The sequence below is a fragment of the Halyomorpha halys genome, unplaced genomic scaffold, assembly GCF_000696795.3.
Source record: "Halyomorpha halys isolate HHAL.00 unplaced genomic scaffold, Hhal_1.1 Scaffold387.1, whole genome shotgun sequence".
In the NCBI taxonomy this organism is placed as follows: Eukaryota; Metazoa; Arthropoda; class Insecta; order Hemiptera; family Pentatomidae; genus Halyomorpha; species Halyomorpha halys.
The window spans coordinates 29,442-44,949 of NW_027108721.1; the positions used below are offsets into that span (position 1 = coordinate 29,442).

At 28.2% G+C, this 15,508-nt stretch overlaps 2 protein-coding genes across 4 annotated transcripts in view; one reads left to right on the forward strand and one right to left on the reverse strand.

Annotated features, from left to right (window-relative positions):
• Nucleotides 1-12,121, reverse strand: part of LOC106682069 (P2R1A-PPP2R2A-interacting phosphatase regulator 1) — a 31,065-nt gene extending 18,944 nt beyond the window's left edge. The window contains exons 1-7 of one of the 3 annotated variants that reach the window (XR_001343341.3): nucleotides 11,800-12,120; nucleotides 11,487-11,721; nucleotides 11,193-11,347; nucleotides 6,585-6,707; nucleotides 5,776-5,931; nucleotides 4,956-5,075; nucleotides 3,902-4,868 (exon numbers count right to left, since the gene is read on the reverse strand). Coding sequence is in view for 1 of the 3 variants with exons in the window: in XM_014422721.3 (XP_014278207.1) it covers nucleotides 5,832-5,931; nucleotides 6,585-6,707; nucleotides 11,193-11,347; nucleotides 11,487-11,721; nucleotides 11,800-11,927 (741 nt within the window). In the remaining 2 variants the exon portion in view is untranslated. Of the gene's footprint in view, nucleotides 1-3,901; nucleotides 4,869-4,955; nucleotides 5,076-5,774; nucleotides 5,932-6,584; nucleotides 6,708-11,192; nucleotides 11,348-11,486; nucleotides 11,722-11,799 lie in introns of those variants that run through there. The other 2 variants (XR_010843302.1, XM_014422721.3) reach the window with 2 other exon arrangements.
• Nucleotides 12,122-12,586: 465 nt separating this feature from the next.
• Ccm3 (programmed cell death protein 10 Ccm3) lies at nucleotides 12,587-15,213 on the forward strand. The gene is made up of 5 exons (XM_014422696.2): nucleotides 12,587-12,931; nucleotides 13,007-13,184; nucleotides 13,264-13,393; nucleotides 13,477-13,641; nucleotides 14,910-15,213. Exons 1-5 carry the CDS (start codon nucleotides 12,860-12,862, stop codon nucleotides 14,992-14,994), a joined length of 630 nt encoding a protein of 209 aa, XP_014278182.1. The 5' UTR covers nucleotides 12,587-12,859; the 3' UTR covers nucleotides 14,995-15,213.
• The last annotated feature ends 295 nt before the right edge of the window (nucleotides 15,214-15,508 follow it).

The following is a 15,508-nucleotide window of genomic DNA, read 5'->3' on the forward strand; positions in this document are numbered from 1 at the left end:
TATATATATATATTTTAACAGTTGATTATATCATTTATATCTCATATGTATACATTGAAACTAGAATCTTGTAAGACACCCAAGGGTCATGAAATACTTGTAGCAAAAAATTTTTTCATGATAAATATTTGATAAATATTTCATTGATAAATTCTGGCTAAGGCTATGGTATAACTTGACTATTGAAAAGAGCTTGATCTTTGAATTTGATAAAACAAAATTTCTTTACAATATCAACCAATGAATGTCTCTTAAATTAATGGAACCAAAAAGTAATTTGCCACATTTCATATTCAAAAATTTTCTGAAATCACTCTCGAACAAGCTGTAGAGGATGCAGGCACAGCCATTCAAATAAATTCCTGACAGCACTGAGGCGAGTCCTTTTTGGTTCAATACATTTAAGAGAAATTTATCTTTTGACAAGATGTGAAGTAACATTGTTTCATCTCATTTAATTAGGAAGATTTGTTCAGAAAGTCAGACCTTAGCCTTATCCAGAATTTATCAGATCTTCCAGAAGTGAAAAACCTTTTTCCACAAACATTTCATGATCCTCACAGCCATGGTCAGAATTTATCAAGTCTTCTTTGAATTTATCAGAGCTTATCAACTTATTAATCTGAAAATACACCCAACTTTGGCTAATTTTTAAAGGAAAAGGTAGGCTCCTAAATTTAAATTACCAACTATGGCAGGATAAATGTGGAAACTACTCATTATGTAACATGTATCCATTGAGAGATGAATTAAATTTTACAGCAGTGTGTCTAATATTGAAGGAATTTAGAGTGTAATTTTAAGGAAAACAAATGAATTTGTTGGAAATTATAAAGATCCCAAACGGCCCAGATTATAAAAATTTATAATTTTATTTAAAAACAAGTTTTAACAATAGAAAAGAGTTTTTAAAAGAATATAATTTAGAATAAACTAATACATAGAAAAGAAATTAATGTAAGACTCTATATTTGAAACTACTTCAAAAAAGTTTGAAACTATATATCCATTTTGTATAATTAAATGAATACCCAGACAGAGGCATATAAGTTCATTGTCGAAAATTGTTTTTTTTTTTTTAAAATATGAATGTAAAAAAAAAAAATTGCCATAAACGCTTATCACTATCAACTGCACCTGGTAATCTGATGTCCCCCAAGACATCTACACTTCAAGTTTATTACTAGATTTTTAACATCAGGTCCATCAATATAAGCAGAAAATTGTCGAGTAATATCTTTCTTTGTCACATTCTGATATACCAATACTTTGTTGTAAATCCTCCTTAACAACTTGAGTAATCTTTAATTTGTTAGCTTCAGGACTATCAATATTGGAAGAAAGTGGTTAGATATAAACCTTTCATTCAGATAAACCATTGCTTTATTGCATAGTACTGCTATTTTCACCATTTGTGATATCCTGTCTACCATACCCTATTCTTTTATCAAATCTATTTACTCAATTTTATAAAAATCATTAAATGTACGCAAGGTAAATCATTTACATAATTTCCAAATATATTATTTATTTAATCACCTGACCTTCACACAGCCTCTTTGATCCTTCTTGTTTTAGTCATTGACCATATAACATTGTCAGATATGAGGAGATGACTGAGGGTATGGTCGGTGAAAAACACAAATAACTAAAAACTTATTTATTAGTGCCATTTCGGCCAGAATTTTAGGCCTTCATCGGAGCTAAGAACAAAAACAAGATGATAACCATCATGATTAAATGGAATTACCGACAAACAAGAAACATAAGAAGATAACATATAATATAGAAAAAAATTAAAGGTAGTTAATATTTTATTCTTTTCCACCATCTTTTCTCTTTCCTAATTGAGGTTTTTAGAACCCCCTCCCTCATAAATCACAAGCAAAATATCAATACAAATCATAATAAACTCTTTTAAAATGAAAATGAAGACATTAAAACCATATCCAGCTTTCAAACAATTAATTAACCTACACAGCCTTTTTTGGTCTATTTGCTTACCTGGTTACCTGGTCTATTTGTATATATTTTTCAGAGTTATATTACATTAAAAATAATTATATTAATTACATTTATTTTCTCAATAAAACAAAGAATAAAGCCATATTTATATGGGTGTATTTTGAATTTGTGTACATATGTTGAAAGTTGAGCAAAATGCCTATTTTGGAGAATCCAAAAATGCTGAAAGCAATATTTACTTATGTGAGCACACGAGAAGATATAAAATTTAAATGATACATAGATTTGCTGAAAGTCTGCGAATTCAAAAAAGGTGCATTTTATTCATCAAACTTTTTTTGTTGTGTGCATTTTATTGTTTAAGATTTATAACCATAAATTAAGTTGTATCACTAAAAATCAAAAGTAAAGTAGTAAATATGAAGGCAATTATGTTTTGAAAATGTTTATAAAATAAATTAATAAATGGAACAAAGTGTAAAAATTTTAATGGTATATAGGAATTGTTAATATGATGTTAAAAAATTGAATGATATAATTGCAGGAATTAAATTACATGAAGATGGAGAGAACACCCCAAAATGTTGAGATATAAAGTTGTTCATAAATAATATTCTACAGAAAGCATTTTCACCTCATAATCCAAATCCATCAATAATAATTATAATTCCTATAAAATAATCAAGAACATATAATAATAAAATTCCTAGAAAATAATTAAGAGCATAAATTAAGTAATGTAGTTCATAAATACCTTATTCATTTTTAAAAAGGACTGTTCATCTTGAGGATTTTCAGGAAAGACCTCGAATTAGTAACTAAATTTGACTACTAATATAGAAAAATAAAATGTTTGTCCTGCTTCTTTTTCATTTATCGAAATCATAAAAAATTATTATTCTTATGTTTTATTCAAACACATTGCATGTTCATTATGAAGAGAGGAAAACTTATGAATGTTCAGGCTAATATTACTCAGAACTTTTATTACTTACACCTATGAAACATACCTCCGATGAGCAATATGTTCTTTAATTAGCGAATTATGTACGTAGTTTTTCCAACAAAATTTCACTTTAACTTTTTCAGTCCTACTGAAATATTCCTTCAAATCTCCTGTTATACCATTAACCGCTAGTTACACTCAGAATATCATTATCTTATAAACAACAAATTTAATGCATTATTTACTTAAATGGGAATGAGGTAGGCAAAATCTAGAGATGGATGATAAATTCTAACTGAGCACAACAGCATTTTACAATCAACTAACAGGATAGATTCGATCCTTTCCTGAAAGTACCACGTCAATTCTTCCATCATTTCATTGCTACCATTTTATTTATTTATTTGTTTTTATTTCATTTAGATATCCTTACAAGATTTGTGATAAACTTATCATAACACATTAGTTTATTTGTTTTCATTTAAAGATGTGAAACCCTGAGGCTGTCAATGCTAATCGCTTATAGCTCTTTCACATGGTTTATAAAAATTCCAATAAAAAATTTAATTTTTTCATAGTCCTGGCTAAGTTTATTATATCTCCTATGAAATGTCAAATTCAATACCCTACGGGTAAATATATTTCTTCCAAGCTTTTTATCATCCGTCTCTCAACTTGCTTCTTCTTTCAACAAATAGTGCTGCTTAAAATGATTATGATAATTAATAATTATGACATCAGTATGTTATTGAGAAGCACCAATATTGATTAAAATTGATGAATAGTAGGTACTTTTAAAGTAATTTGAATTATTTTTTAGATAAGTATTTTAAATGTTAATCGAAACTTAATTTCTCCATTTAAATTTCCAACAGCATAAAGATTACTAAAAACAAAAAAAAACAAATGGGGTTAGTACATTATTTCATATTAACACATCAAAACAACTAAATGAAAGATAAGAGACATAAAATAAATGTAACACAAAAATAAATATTTAATTTTATTTACTATTTATATCAGTCATGCATTGGATATCATCAGAGGAACTTGGTATGTATGCCAGGCAAATACTCATTCGCCATAAACATAAAAAATACATACATTTTAATTGATTTCTGTAGTCAAATAACTAAAAAATCACATTTCATTAACTAAGAAAGGTACTGCATCACACCTATTATTTAACTTATTAAGAAGATTTTAACAGCAATGTGATCAAATAACAAAACCAAAAAATATCAATTATATGTATGCAACGAAACATATACATTATATTACATATAAACCTAAAAGATCAACATAAATGACATCAAAGAAAATTATGCAATTAATCCAAATAAAAATAAACAAAAGTTTCTAATAAAAATAAAAATTTATTAGATGCATCACACTCTTATTACAATTAAGAAAAATAAAACATTTGGTGATCTTATTAGAGAATACTGGAAGACATTCTAGCATTGGCATAAAAAAAAAAAAAAAAAAATTCAAGAAAAATCTAGAACTAAATAAAATCATTAGTAAATTCAGAACAAAGATGTACACCTTAGTCTAACATTTACAAAGTACAATAATTTCACATATATACATTTCATTAAATCATAAATATACAAATCTACTTACAATACGAAAGGTAATGTGATGTTGGGTACAGGCAAAATGTATATTAAACATGAAACTGATAACTACATAAAGCAGAATTTGAACCTAATACAATAAAGCTGTGAAGATTTTGACTCAATTAATGAATAATACAAATTTATCAGCATTCAATAAGTTCATACATAATTAATTTAGCTATTCTTAATAAATACATTACTAAATGTCACATAATGTTAGTAATTTTATCACTTCTTAAAGAAAGAAATAAGAGGTATATGGGTTCATTGACTTCAAATATTCTTCATACCTATAATTATAACTGCCACAGTTCATTTCACGATTATTACATAGCCTATCATTTAAAAACAAAAACATCTTAAATTTATGAGTCATTGATAAATTATTAAAACACTAAATTAAATGACTGATTATTACATACAGGCAAAATGTGGGCACAGTAGAATGTCGTCTACCGTGCTGACTAGACAGTCTACATATTATTAATGGCATTCCTTTAAAATTATCATTTCGTCACCGCAGCTCAGTTCAAGTTTTTTTCCTAAAAAATATATTAACAATAATAAATCAAAATATTAAATTAGTTAAATTATTTTTATGTGATGAAAACCTATAATACACAAAAAATATCAAGTTTTCTAAGGCTCATATTTACTCCTTAAATGCAAACCTTTCATGACCAGAAAGGGAGCTGAAATATTTTGAGAAAATAGTAATTTTTTCAAATTTTCTAAACACAAACTCAAAATAAAATCTATTTTTATCACTAAAACAATTATTACTTACAGGAAGTGTGCAAGGCTTTTTTAATGTACCAGCAGACCTACTAGTAGGAAAAATGAATATATCAATTACAGCAATATTTCTTAGTGGAAAAAAAATTCTAATTACTCAAAGAAATTAAAAATATTTTTAGTAGTTTATAGTTTACAAAAAAAGTTTCTATGTTAGTATATTGCACTTTTTGTTGCAAATTCTATACAAACACACAAATCCATTATAAGTTAACAGATTTGCTTCAAAATACAATACACAATACCTTTCCTGATTTACCAAAAAAATAAACCAGTTAAATAAAAAAAAAAATTCTAATATGATGAAAAACATGAGTCAACAGAACTTTTTAAAAGAGAAAGAATACTTAGTATTAAACAGAACAATGATTATTATTAGTGAAAAATAATGGAAGGAGTACTGGAATAATTTATGAATATAATTAGAAGGCAGTGATATCTACTGACCTCGTGTATGTATCAAGGGTTATGTAGACTAGAAAAAAAAAAAGTAGAAGAAACAATCAGTCTCCTTTGGCAGCTGGTACCGCACTTTCTTGTGTCAGCCTGTCAAAACCACCCAATCCACTATCAATAGTTGGGCTCTTAATGACTGGTTCAAACCTGGAAAAATTTAGAGACTATGTTATTTATATCATCAAATAGAATTTTACAATTTAAGATAGCTATTAATTTATTTTTTACACAATTTTTAATTTCTTGAATTTATTTGTTTTATAATTTGGGCTACTCATTAGAATATAAAAAAAAAAAAAAGATAGAGAGGGAAAAACAAACAAATAATTCATCTTCAAGGTTAATCTGTTCTGAATAATCATATAACCAATTTTACTCATGATGTAAAAGAATGTAAAATAACAAGAGTGCATTAACAGAACCCTTTAGTATTGGGTTACTTTTCACATGCAAGAGAAAAATACAATTATTTTCTCTAATTGAATAAGAAAGCTCACAAATATTATATAAATATAAACAACAATTTTTACACTTAGCAATTATAGTCAACTAATATATACATCGACTACTGTTTAATATACTATCTATTTAAATTTATAACCCTTAAAATAATCCCATTAGAACAAGACTTGCAATGTGGGTTAAAAAGTTGACTCTTAATAAATAGTTGGCAGAATTTAAATTTTTTTAATTAGTAGTTTTCCTGACCACAACCCGGATCATCACCATATATTTTTTTAATCTAAAATAATTTAAAAGAAATTACTAAACTAAATAAAAACCATAAAATAAAAATAAACCTGGCTTGTTGGATCAATAAACCAGAAAATCTCTTGGCAGGGGACTCATTCTCCTCAAGCTGAAATTTACGCTTCACAGGCCCAAGAGCAGAAGGTCTCATAGCTATTGGACTTTGGCTTCGCCTAAAAAATAATGAATAAAACTAGCTTACTTAAATTTCTGATTAGGTGTTAGTATTATAAAAATGTCACTATATTTTTTCTAAATTTTAAAACAAAATGCATAGCATAGTATTAAGTATTAAGAGGATTATAATTTATTTTTGTAAAATTAGAACATTCTAAAGGCTATTAATGGAAAGGGGTATCAAGAATTATGTCTCTTATTTTAAAATGTCAGGAGTCGCTTTTGGGTTTGAAAACACTACACCCTAATCCTTAATACTTGAATAATAATAGTAACAGGCACGACAACCTATCAATGGGCCTGGGCCACACCCAAAAGGCCCACAAGTTGGCCCTATCCTGTGATACAGAAGTACAGTTCTGGATTTGTAGGCCTCTCAAATCCTTAGACACTTCGACCAGCCACCTTTTCTTAGGTATTCCCAGTCTTCTTGTTCTATACAGTTCTTCTGTCATGAGCATCTTGAGAATCTGGGTGTCATGACCTGCCCAGCACAGCCATTCGATCTCTACGTGAACGGACCCGATTCTGATAAAACAAGAACTCATACCCCACCAAAAGCTAGAGTAAGTGAATAGGTGGAATTTTCTCCTGATACTTGGTGCAACCATGTCCACATACTAGAAAATTTAATGAGCTACTGTAGGATTTGCACTGTATTAAATTTTGTATCATATGTTATGCATCATAATCAGTATTATTTTTTAATGTATTAGCCGTTAATTTTAACTGAACTTGTATCACCCCTGCCGCTTTAATGTGTTACTATAATACTGTCATTCAAACTTATTATGTTTAAATGATGTTATACTTAATCTTTGTTCTGAAATTATTAAAATCTTTACTGTTGTAACTTTTTTGTTAGTTTTCTAAATTAATTTAGTTTTTATTTTAATTAAATATCTAGCTTCTTTTAATTAAATTACTATTATTTAGAGGTTGGTGAAGGATAAATGGTGTTTTGAATCAGACTGGATTGTCCCACCTTCTATGTAGTATGACAAGTTCCAGGAAACGCAACATTTGCACTTTTTTTCCTTGTACATTCAAAAGCTATTGGCTCTACAGGAAAATAATTCTAATCAAAAATTTAATACAGGAAACTTTTGCACAAATATTGTATCTTGAAAGTATCTCGCTAGTCGCACAGCTTAATTGGTAGAAAAGAGTCACTTTTTTTATTGGTTCATTTTTGTTTCGCTTATAAAAATAATAGAAAGAATTTAGCAAACCACCAAAGATTAAATCATCTTTTAAGTACTTATGTTTTGTCTAATGATATTTGAACACATATTGGTGCCTAAATAGTGGGACAAATGAAATAATGAGCAGATACTGAATCTGTAGACAACTTTCTTATTTTTAATTTTATATAGAACTTTTGTTGCCCAAGAGCCAATAGTATTTGAGTGTATACCTCCTTACTGCACTGTAATTACAAATGACATTTAAAATGAAAAACTGTGGTATGTAATAGGATCTTGTCAATAAAATTTGCGATTGAAAAGCATTGGTATTCATCAAGCCCTTAGATCAGATCCACTACCTATGATGACCCTTGATAAAAATGAACCACTCTGTCCATCGCTATAGAAACTAATTCTCTAACCACTTTTGCTCATGACCCGATTTATCTGGTCTGATCTGATCCTCTAGCTAAACCACACTGTCTATCACTATGAAAACTAGTTTCCCTTCCATTTGGCTCACTACACGATCTATCTGGTCTGATCTGTTCACTTGGCTCTGCCCACGTCTCTTGTGGACAGAGCTTCTGATTTATCTGGTCTGGTCCGATCAAATAAAGACAGAACCAACAAGTGGTCAGTGGCTATGGCAACCAGAAAATATCTGAATTGGTTCATTATAAAGAAAGTGTGAGTTAATACATCTACAAGGGTAATCCCAAAATCAGGGTCTTCTATTTTTTTTAAATACGTAATTCCATTCCATTCATATAATAAAATATCAAAATCATTTTAAGGTTTGAAACATTTGTCTATTTTACTCCCTCATCACCAGTTCTATTGATGCATTTTTGAAGAGGCAGTCACAGTTTTTGTATGTCCACATAATGTCAGCTCTCCGTTTTATCCTTCACAAACCTAAATCCACTCAACTCAGCGTCTATCTTTCAAATCATGAGGTGAAAGATGTACAATGTTTTCTCAAGGACGCAGTGAACAACTGTTATGATGTAGGTATACAAAGATGCATCAACAAAAGTGGGGGATAATTTTGAAAAATATACAAATATTTGACCATTAAAAAAATTTAAATATTAGAGAACATATATGGAAATATGTATTTAAAAAAAAATAATTAAAGAGGGAGACCTTACTTTTGGAATCATACTTATATAGTTACTGATTAAGGTATCAAACATATTTAGTATTAAGGGGACAAACATCACTTAATACAAACTTAATTATGTTTATTAAGCGTAAGTTATGAAGCAGATTGATTTAAGTTAAAAGAACCTTGTCAAATAACCAATCTATAAAATTAGGAGGGTCGAATAATGCCAATGGAAACAAATACAGAAAGAAAGGCCAAAACGAAACAAAAAATAAACAAGGTAGTTTAGGGAGGAATTTTACTGTTTATTTACCAAGGGTAATCAAGTTACTTTATAATTACTCATTATTTTTATATAGAGGAAATTATGTACGTAGTTTTTCCAACAAAATTTCACTTTAGCTTGTTCAGTTCTACTGAAATATTCCTTCAAATCTCCTAATGTTACACCATTAACCGCTAGTTACACTCAGATTATCATTATCTTATAAACAACAAATTTAATGCATTATTTACTTAAATGGGAATGAGGTAGGCTAAATCTAGAGATGGATGATAAATTCTAACTGAGCACAACAGCATTTTACAATCAACTAACAGGATAAATTCGATCCTTTCCTGAAAGTACCACGTCAATTCTTCCAATATCATTTCATTGCTACCATTTTATTTATTTGAAAGGAATATGGTCCGGGTGCGGTCAAAAAAAAAAAAAAACTCAAATAGTAGAAATATACTATTTTAGTTATTAATTTAAAATTTAAAATTAAATTTAAAATAGTATATTTCTACTATTTGAGTATTTTTTTTTTTTTTTACCGCACCCAGACCATATTCCTTTCATCTTTACACACGGTCAATCAATAATCTTACAGTATTTTATTTATTTATTTGTTTTTTATTTCATTTAGATATCCTTACAAGATTTGTGATAAACTTATCATAACACATTAGTTCATTTGTTTTCATTTAAAGATGTGAAACCCTGAGGCCGTTAATGCTAATCGCTTGTAGCTCTTTCACATGGTTTATAAAAATTCCAATAAAAAATTTAATATTTTCATAGTCCTGGCCAAGTTTATTATATCTCCTATGAAATGTCAAATTCAATATCCTATGGGTAAATATATTTCTTCCAAGCTTTTTCTCATCTGTCTCTAAACTTGCTTCTTCTTTCAACAAATAATGCTGCTTAAAATGATTATGATAATTAATAATTATGACATCAGTATGTTGTTGAGAAGCAACAATATTGATTAAAATTGATGAATATTAATCAAGTTAAAGGGTAATAAAGTTACTTAATAGTTACTCATTATTTTTATATAGAGGAAATATGCTACTTTGGGAAAATGTTGCTTTGTTAAGTTGTGATAAAACAGATATATATTCAACAGATATAATAAATTTAAAAAATAAAAAACTTCTCTACCATTATTAATATGGATGCAATAATGAATAACTTCAATTGTGACCTGATGTATATTATCAACATCCTTCTCATGATTTCTCTTAAGTTTGATAATAATTTAAAAATTAATTCTTCATTAATTACATAAAACAAGGGATGGAAAAAACAAATTTTAACTACAATAAAATTTAATGACTAATATACCTAACCCTAAATCTACTAAAAATAAGACATTAATGAACACATTTTAACAGCTAATGAAAGAAAATATAAACAAATATTACTATTTTGTAATGGATCATCCTATACACAAGAAACCAAATCAAAAGTATTAAAACATTTTGTCAGAACCAATAGTCACTCAATGAAGAATAAAAACAATAAAAAGAAAAGCATTTTAAATATAATATTAAAATCAACAATTTAGTCCATAGAAGGACGTACAACCACTGTCAATATTTTGAAGTAATGAATCTAATCAATACTAATTTAATAACATAAAAGCATGATTCAGCAAAGAATTCATCTACAAAGCAGCAGAATATTGTTTGTCTAATTTTAGGTACAAAAATAAAAAAAAAATAGTGCTTAATAACAAATAGAACTGATTCCATGATTACTTCAGATAATATATTAAGACAACTACAGGATACTAAAACAAAAATGCATTACTTGAATATTTCATCAATGTTAATGCCTTAACTGTAAAATTTGTATAAATACAATATTAAACAATACGCTTAGTTTGAAGTAATACTTATATTCATCTTACCTAGTAGTAAACTTCCTAGTAGGGCTGGGGGATAAACTTGGTTTGAATACAGAATGCCTCAAAGGAACTGAAGCAGGGCGCGTAGGAGATGGAGTAGAGCATAGTGGAGGTAAACTGACCGAAAGCGGGCTCAACTTCCCATTATCGGAACATTCCTAAAAAGGTGAAAATTAAAAAATACATCAAGAAACAAAAATCTAAAACACTAGTGAATATTAAATTGAACGCTGAACAGGATAAATTAATGAAAATTTTGATACCTTAGCAACAAAATACTAGAAATTGAATATTTACTTTAGGATTGTCTGCTACTAAAGTCAGATCTTCCCATGACTGAGACATAACCATTGTTGAGTTAAGCTCTCTTTCATGTGCAGCTTCTCTTCCAATTACATCAACACTTTCTTCTCTTCTAAGCTGGTTTACCCTAGGTGTCAATTTAGGGGATGAAGGTCCAGACAAGGGAGAAAAACTTGCACTAAATCTTCGCATCCGAGGAACTCCAGTAAATAATTGTAAAGTTGGTTCCCTACGAAAATATGAATTTGATTTTGGGATAACAATCATTTAAATTCGATTTTTTTTTCTAAAAATACTCATCACTGACCTCAGCGCATTAGTGGGTGTTTGAGAAGAGATTGAATTATTCAATTCGTTGATCATCGGTGCACTGCTAGACCTTTTGAGGACTAATGGATTATCAACATCCATTTTCACTGCCGTATTCGAAGCCATTTAAGCCCTTTTCAACTGATATTATAGTACAAATATTTGAAAAATTCATCACAAACTTAAAAAGAACAAAGGTTATACTCTGAAGTCATACATTAATTAATTTCAACCTCCCGGTTGTAAAATAAAATGAAATAGACATCTTTTAACACGACCAGTATTCGGGCTTGTATTCAATGCCAACCATATGGTTACTGAAAATTTCGCAAATGAGATTTATTATTTATTTAATTTATTGACCGACTGACCGACACAACTAGGTTAAAATAAGTTGAAAACTTCTTTAAACTAAATAATAATAAAGCCAGTAGACAGAAAACGATTTACAAGGATATACATTTTTTTATTAAGTTGAATATACCGATAAATCCAATTAAAACACTTCCGATTACCTGAAAGCTTGAGTTTAATAAATTTTAATTGATTTACTGGTTTTTAATTACGTTAAATGTTCAAATTATAAATAAAACCGACCAAAATTTATTTTAATTTATTATTTATAAATGAAACCTTTATAGTTTTCAAACTTGATATAATATTAGCACCTTAAAAGGTGTATTTGAACTTTTTAAAATATTTATTGATTTTAAAAAATAATAATTATGTTTCTACAACATAAATGTACCTATTGGTAACATTGCGCAGTGACAACAATTCATTGCAGTTCATTTCATAGGAAGGATCTTGTTTTTCTTTTATTTATTTTTTAATGATAATTTCAAACCTATTACATATTTTGATCTGTCAGAAACTTACCTTGCGATATTTGTTTTCAACCCGAGACAATAAAGTGCTATTTACCTCTCACTAGTCAGAAAATCAATCAGCTGTTAATTTGACTAAGGGTTTGCCTGTTGTCTACTTGGCTGATCCTACGATATTTCTATCGAATTAAATTTTGTTGTATACCAGTATACATCTTAACATTAAGAAGGATGACAATGGGAGATGAATCACCAGTTACATCTCTTGTTATGCCCGTTTTAATTCGGCCTATCCTTTCTAATGTGAGTAGATATTTTATTTTACCTTCTGTTTTTGATCCAGTTTATTTTGAATTCACATTTATCCTTTAATTATAGTTAGAAAGACGTGATGTTGTTGCTTCTCAAACTCTGAGGGCTGCGCTTTCAAAAGTAGAAGCTGTACATCCCGGCTTTACTTATGATTTTGTTGTTGGTATTCTTAGGCAAGGTGATTTAAATGTTAATATGAATGAAAGCATGTTAAGACTTCAAGGGGCTGTAACAGAAACTGATGGTAAATGTTTGTCAACATTTTGCAATGAAGGCGTGATGATAATTTTTTATCACTAATGGATTTTACTTTATTTTTCTAGTTGAATATAGACTTACCAGGTCTGAGGATGCATTTCAAGAACTTAACAGAAAATCTGCAGCCTTAAAAAAGATTTTGAGTCGTATACCTGATGAAATAACTGATCGATCCACATTTTTAGAAACTATCAAGTTAGTTCCACCCCTTTGGTTAATTATTTTGTTTTAAAGTTTATTGTAATATCCTCAATTATTCTGTCGCATAATTTTTGTAGAGAAATAGCTAGTGCAATAAAGAAATTACTTGATGCAGTAAATGAAGTAGCTGGATTTATTCCTGGTCCTACTGGAAAACAAGCTCTGGAGCAAAGGAAGAGAGAGTTTGTCAAGTTTTCAAAACGATTTAGTAATACATTGAAGGATTATTTTAAGGAAGGGCAGTAAGTATGTTGCAGTACTGTATTATACTTAATAATTCATTATTGTACCCAATGGTTTGCCATCATGTATTCAGTTACTCAATTTGTCCTCTTCTATGAAAATAACTTATTTTTCTGATTTGTTCCATTTTTAATAATGTATTTGATTTTTAACCCAAAACATTTACTTTATGTTTTTTATTTACATTAAATATTAGTAATTAACATTATTTGTTTTCTTTCATTTATTCATTTTTCTTCAAATTATTCATGAACTTTATGTGTTGATGTGAATTGGCTTTTACTAAACCCTTTGATTTGTTATCATCAAGCTTAGTTTCTGATCTTTCTCAATATCATTCTCATGACTTGTAGTAATAGGGACAACAGTTCTTTTATTTCTTGTACTATCAACGAAAGCTATCTTGATGTTTGAAAATGCTTTAGATGTTAAAAAAAAAAAATCAAGAATTGTTCCAATCTTCAGAATGAATAATTAATTTAAGAATACATTTTTTAGAAATATTTTTTATTTACACAAGAAATATTGACAGCACAAATAAAAATATTGTGTATATGTCTGAGCTGTCAAACTAACAATTATCTGATAAAAATATTTAATTGACTTGAATGGTTATCTGGTACCCATTTCTATGATTTATAATTTAAACCAATAGTTATGTTTCTTTTTTTATTAAAAATGGTTAAAACCAAATGTAATAGTTAACACAAATTTGACATACGTCATGCATGACAAACATGCAGATACTGAATACTGTTACTTTGATCGTTCCCCAAGTGTTGGTAGATGTTCAGAGCAAGTGGCATACACCTATCCTTTTTTAATATTGATTAATCTATATAGTATAATATTTTACTTTATATTTAACATAGTTACAACTAATATTGTAATTTTTCCTCAATTCAATAAAACTATATTCTTCGTATTGTGCCATATGTTACAATATTTAAAAAGGTAAAACTTTAACAAGGAATTAATTCATTGTCACAAAACTCTTGCACTATTGACTTAAAAAAAAAAAAAAAAGACATGGACTTATTGTTCTTTAATCTTATTTTTATTTAATTCCTTCTCTCAACAATTGATCTAGTGTTATAATTGTTAAGCTTTTCATTATTATTATTATTTTGATTTGTACTTTAATTATTAATCTTTAATTGAAATTTAACTTATGTATATTTTTATTATGAATAATTAAAAATATGCAAATAAAAAAGTATTATTTACTCAAACCAAATCTATATGTATTGTTTTATTTTGTTTTCAGGGGAAATGCTGTTTTTGTTAGTGCATTATACTTAATCCACCAAACCAATATGATTATGGTAACAGTTAAGAGTAAATGTGAATAGCTGTCACTGTAAAGCCTTGCAAAATCATTATCTCTTGTTTTTTTTTAAAGTCTATTTTATGTACATAATTATAAAACAAATTAGAATCAGGCTCGTTGTATATTGTGAGGTTGTTGCTGTAACTTTGTAAATATTATATTATTGTTATCTGTAGTTCTAGTTGAGAGAACTTTTAGGCTTCCATGTATATAAAAATACAATAAAATTAATAACATTCAATTATTGTGCATGTGAGCCATCTTAGAAAGTATAAGTATATTTCTTTTTGCTACCTCACTCCCAAAGATAGGGAAGCTTTGTATTCATGAAGGAATTATCAAAAAAATGATTTCTTCAGAATCCAAAATGTTTATCACATTATACATTTTAGATATCAAGGTATGAAGAATTTGGTTCTGTGTAAGATTTAGTCAAATTTGTGTTCAGGCATTTAACAGATTTAACTGTTAATCTGATTTTTTGTATGAAATTTTCAGGGTTATATGGGTTGGTTGTGTATCAATTTTAACAGATT

Excerpts from the sequence above, each read along its gene's own strand:
- Ccm3 (XM_014422696.2), top strand. The coding sequence starts at position 12,860 with ATGACAATGGGAGATGAATCACCAGTTACATCTCTTGTTATGCCCGTT. Across the intron at positions 13,394-13,476 it reads ACATTTTTAGAAACTATCAA|AGAAATAGCTAGTGCAATAA; the intron begins GTTAGTTCCACC and ends TAATTTTTGTAG. Across the intron at positions 13,642-14,909 it reads GATTATTTTAAGGAAGGGCA|GGGAAATGCTGTTTTTGTTA; the intron begins GTAAGTATGTTG and ends TTTTGTTTTCAG.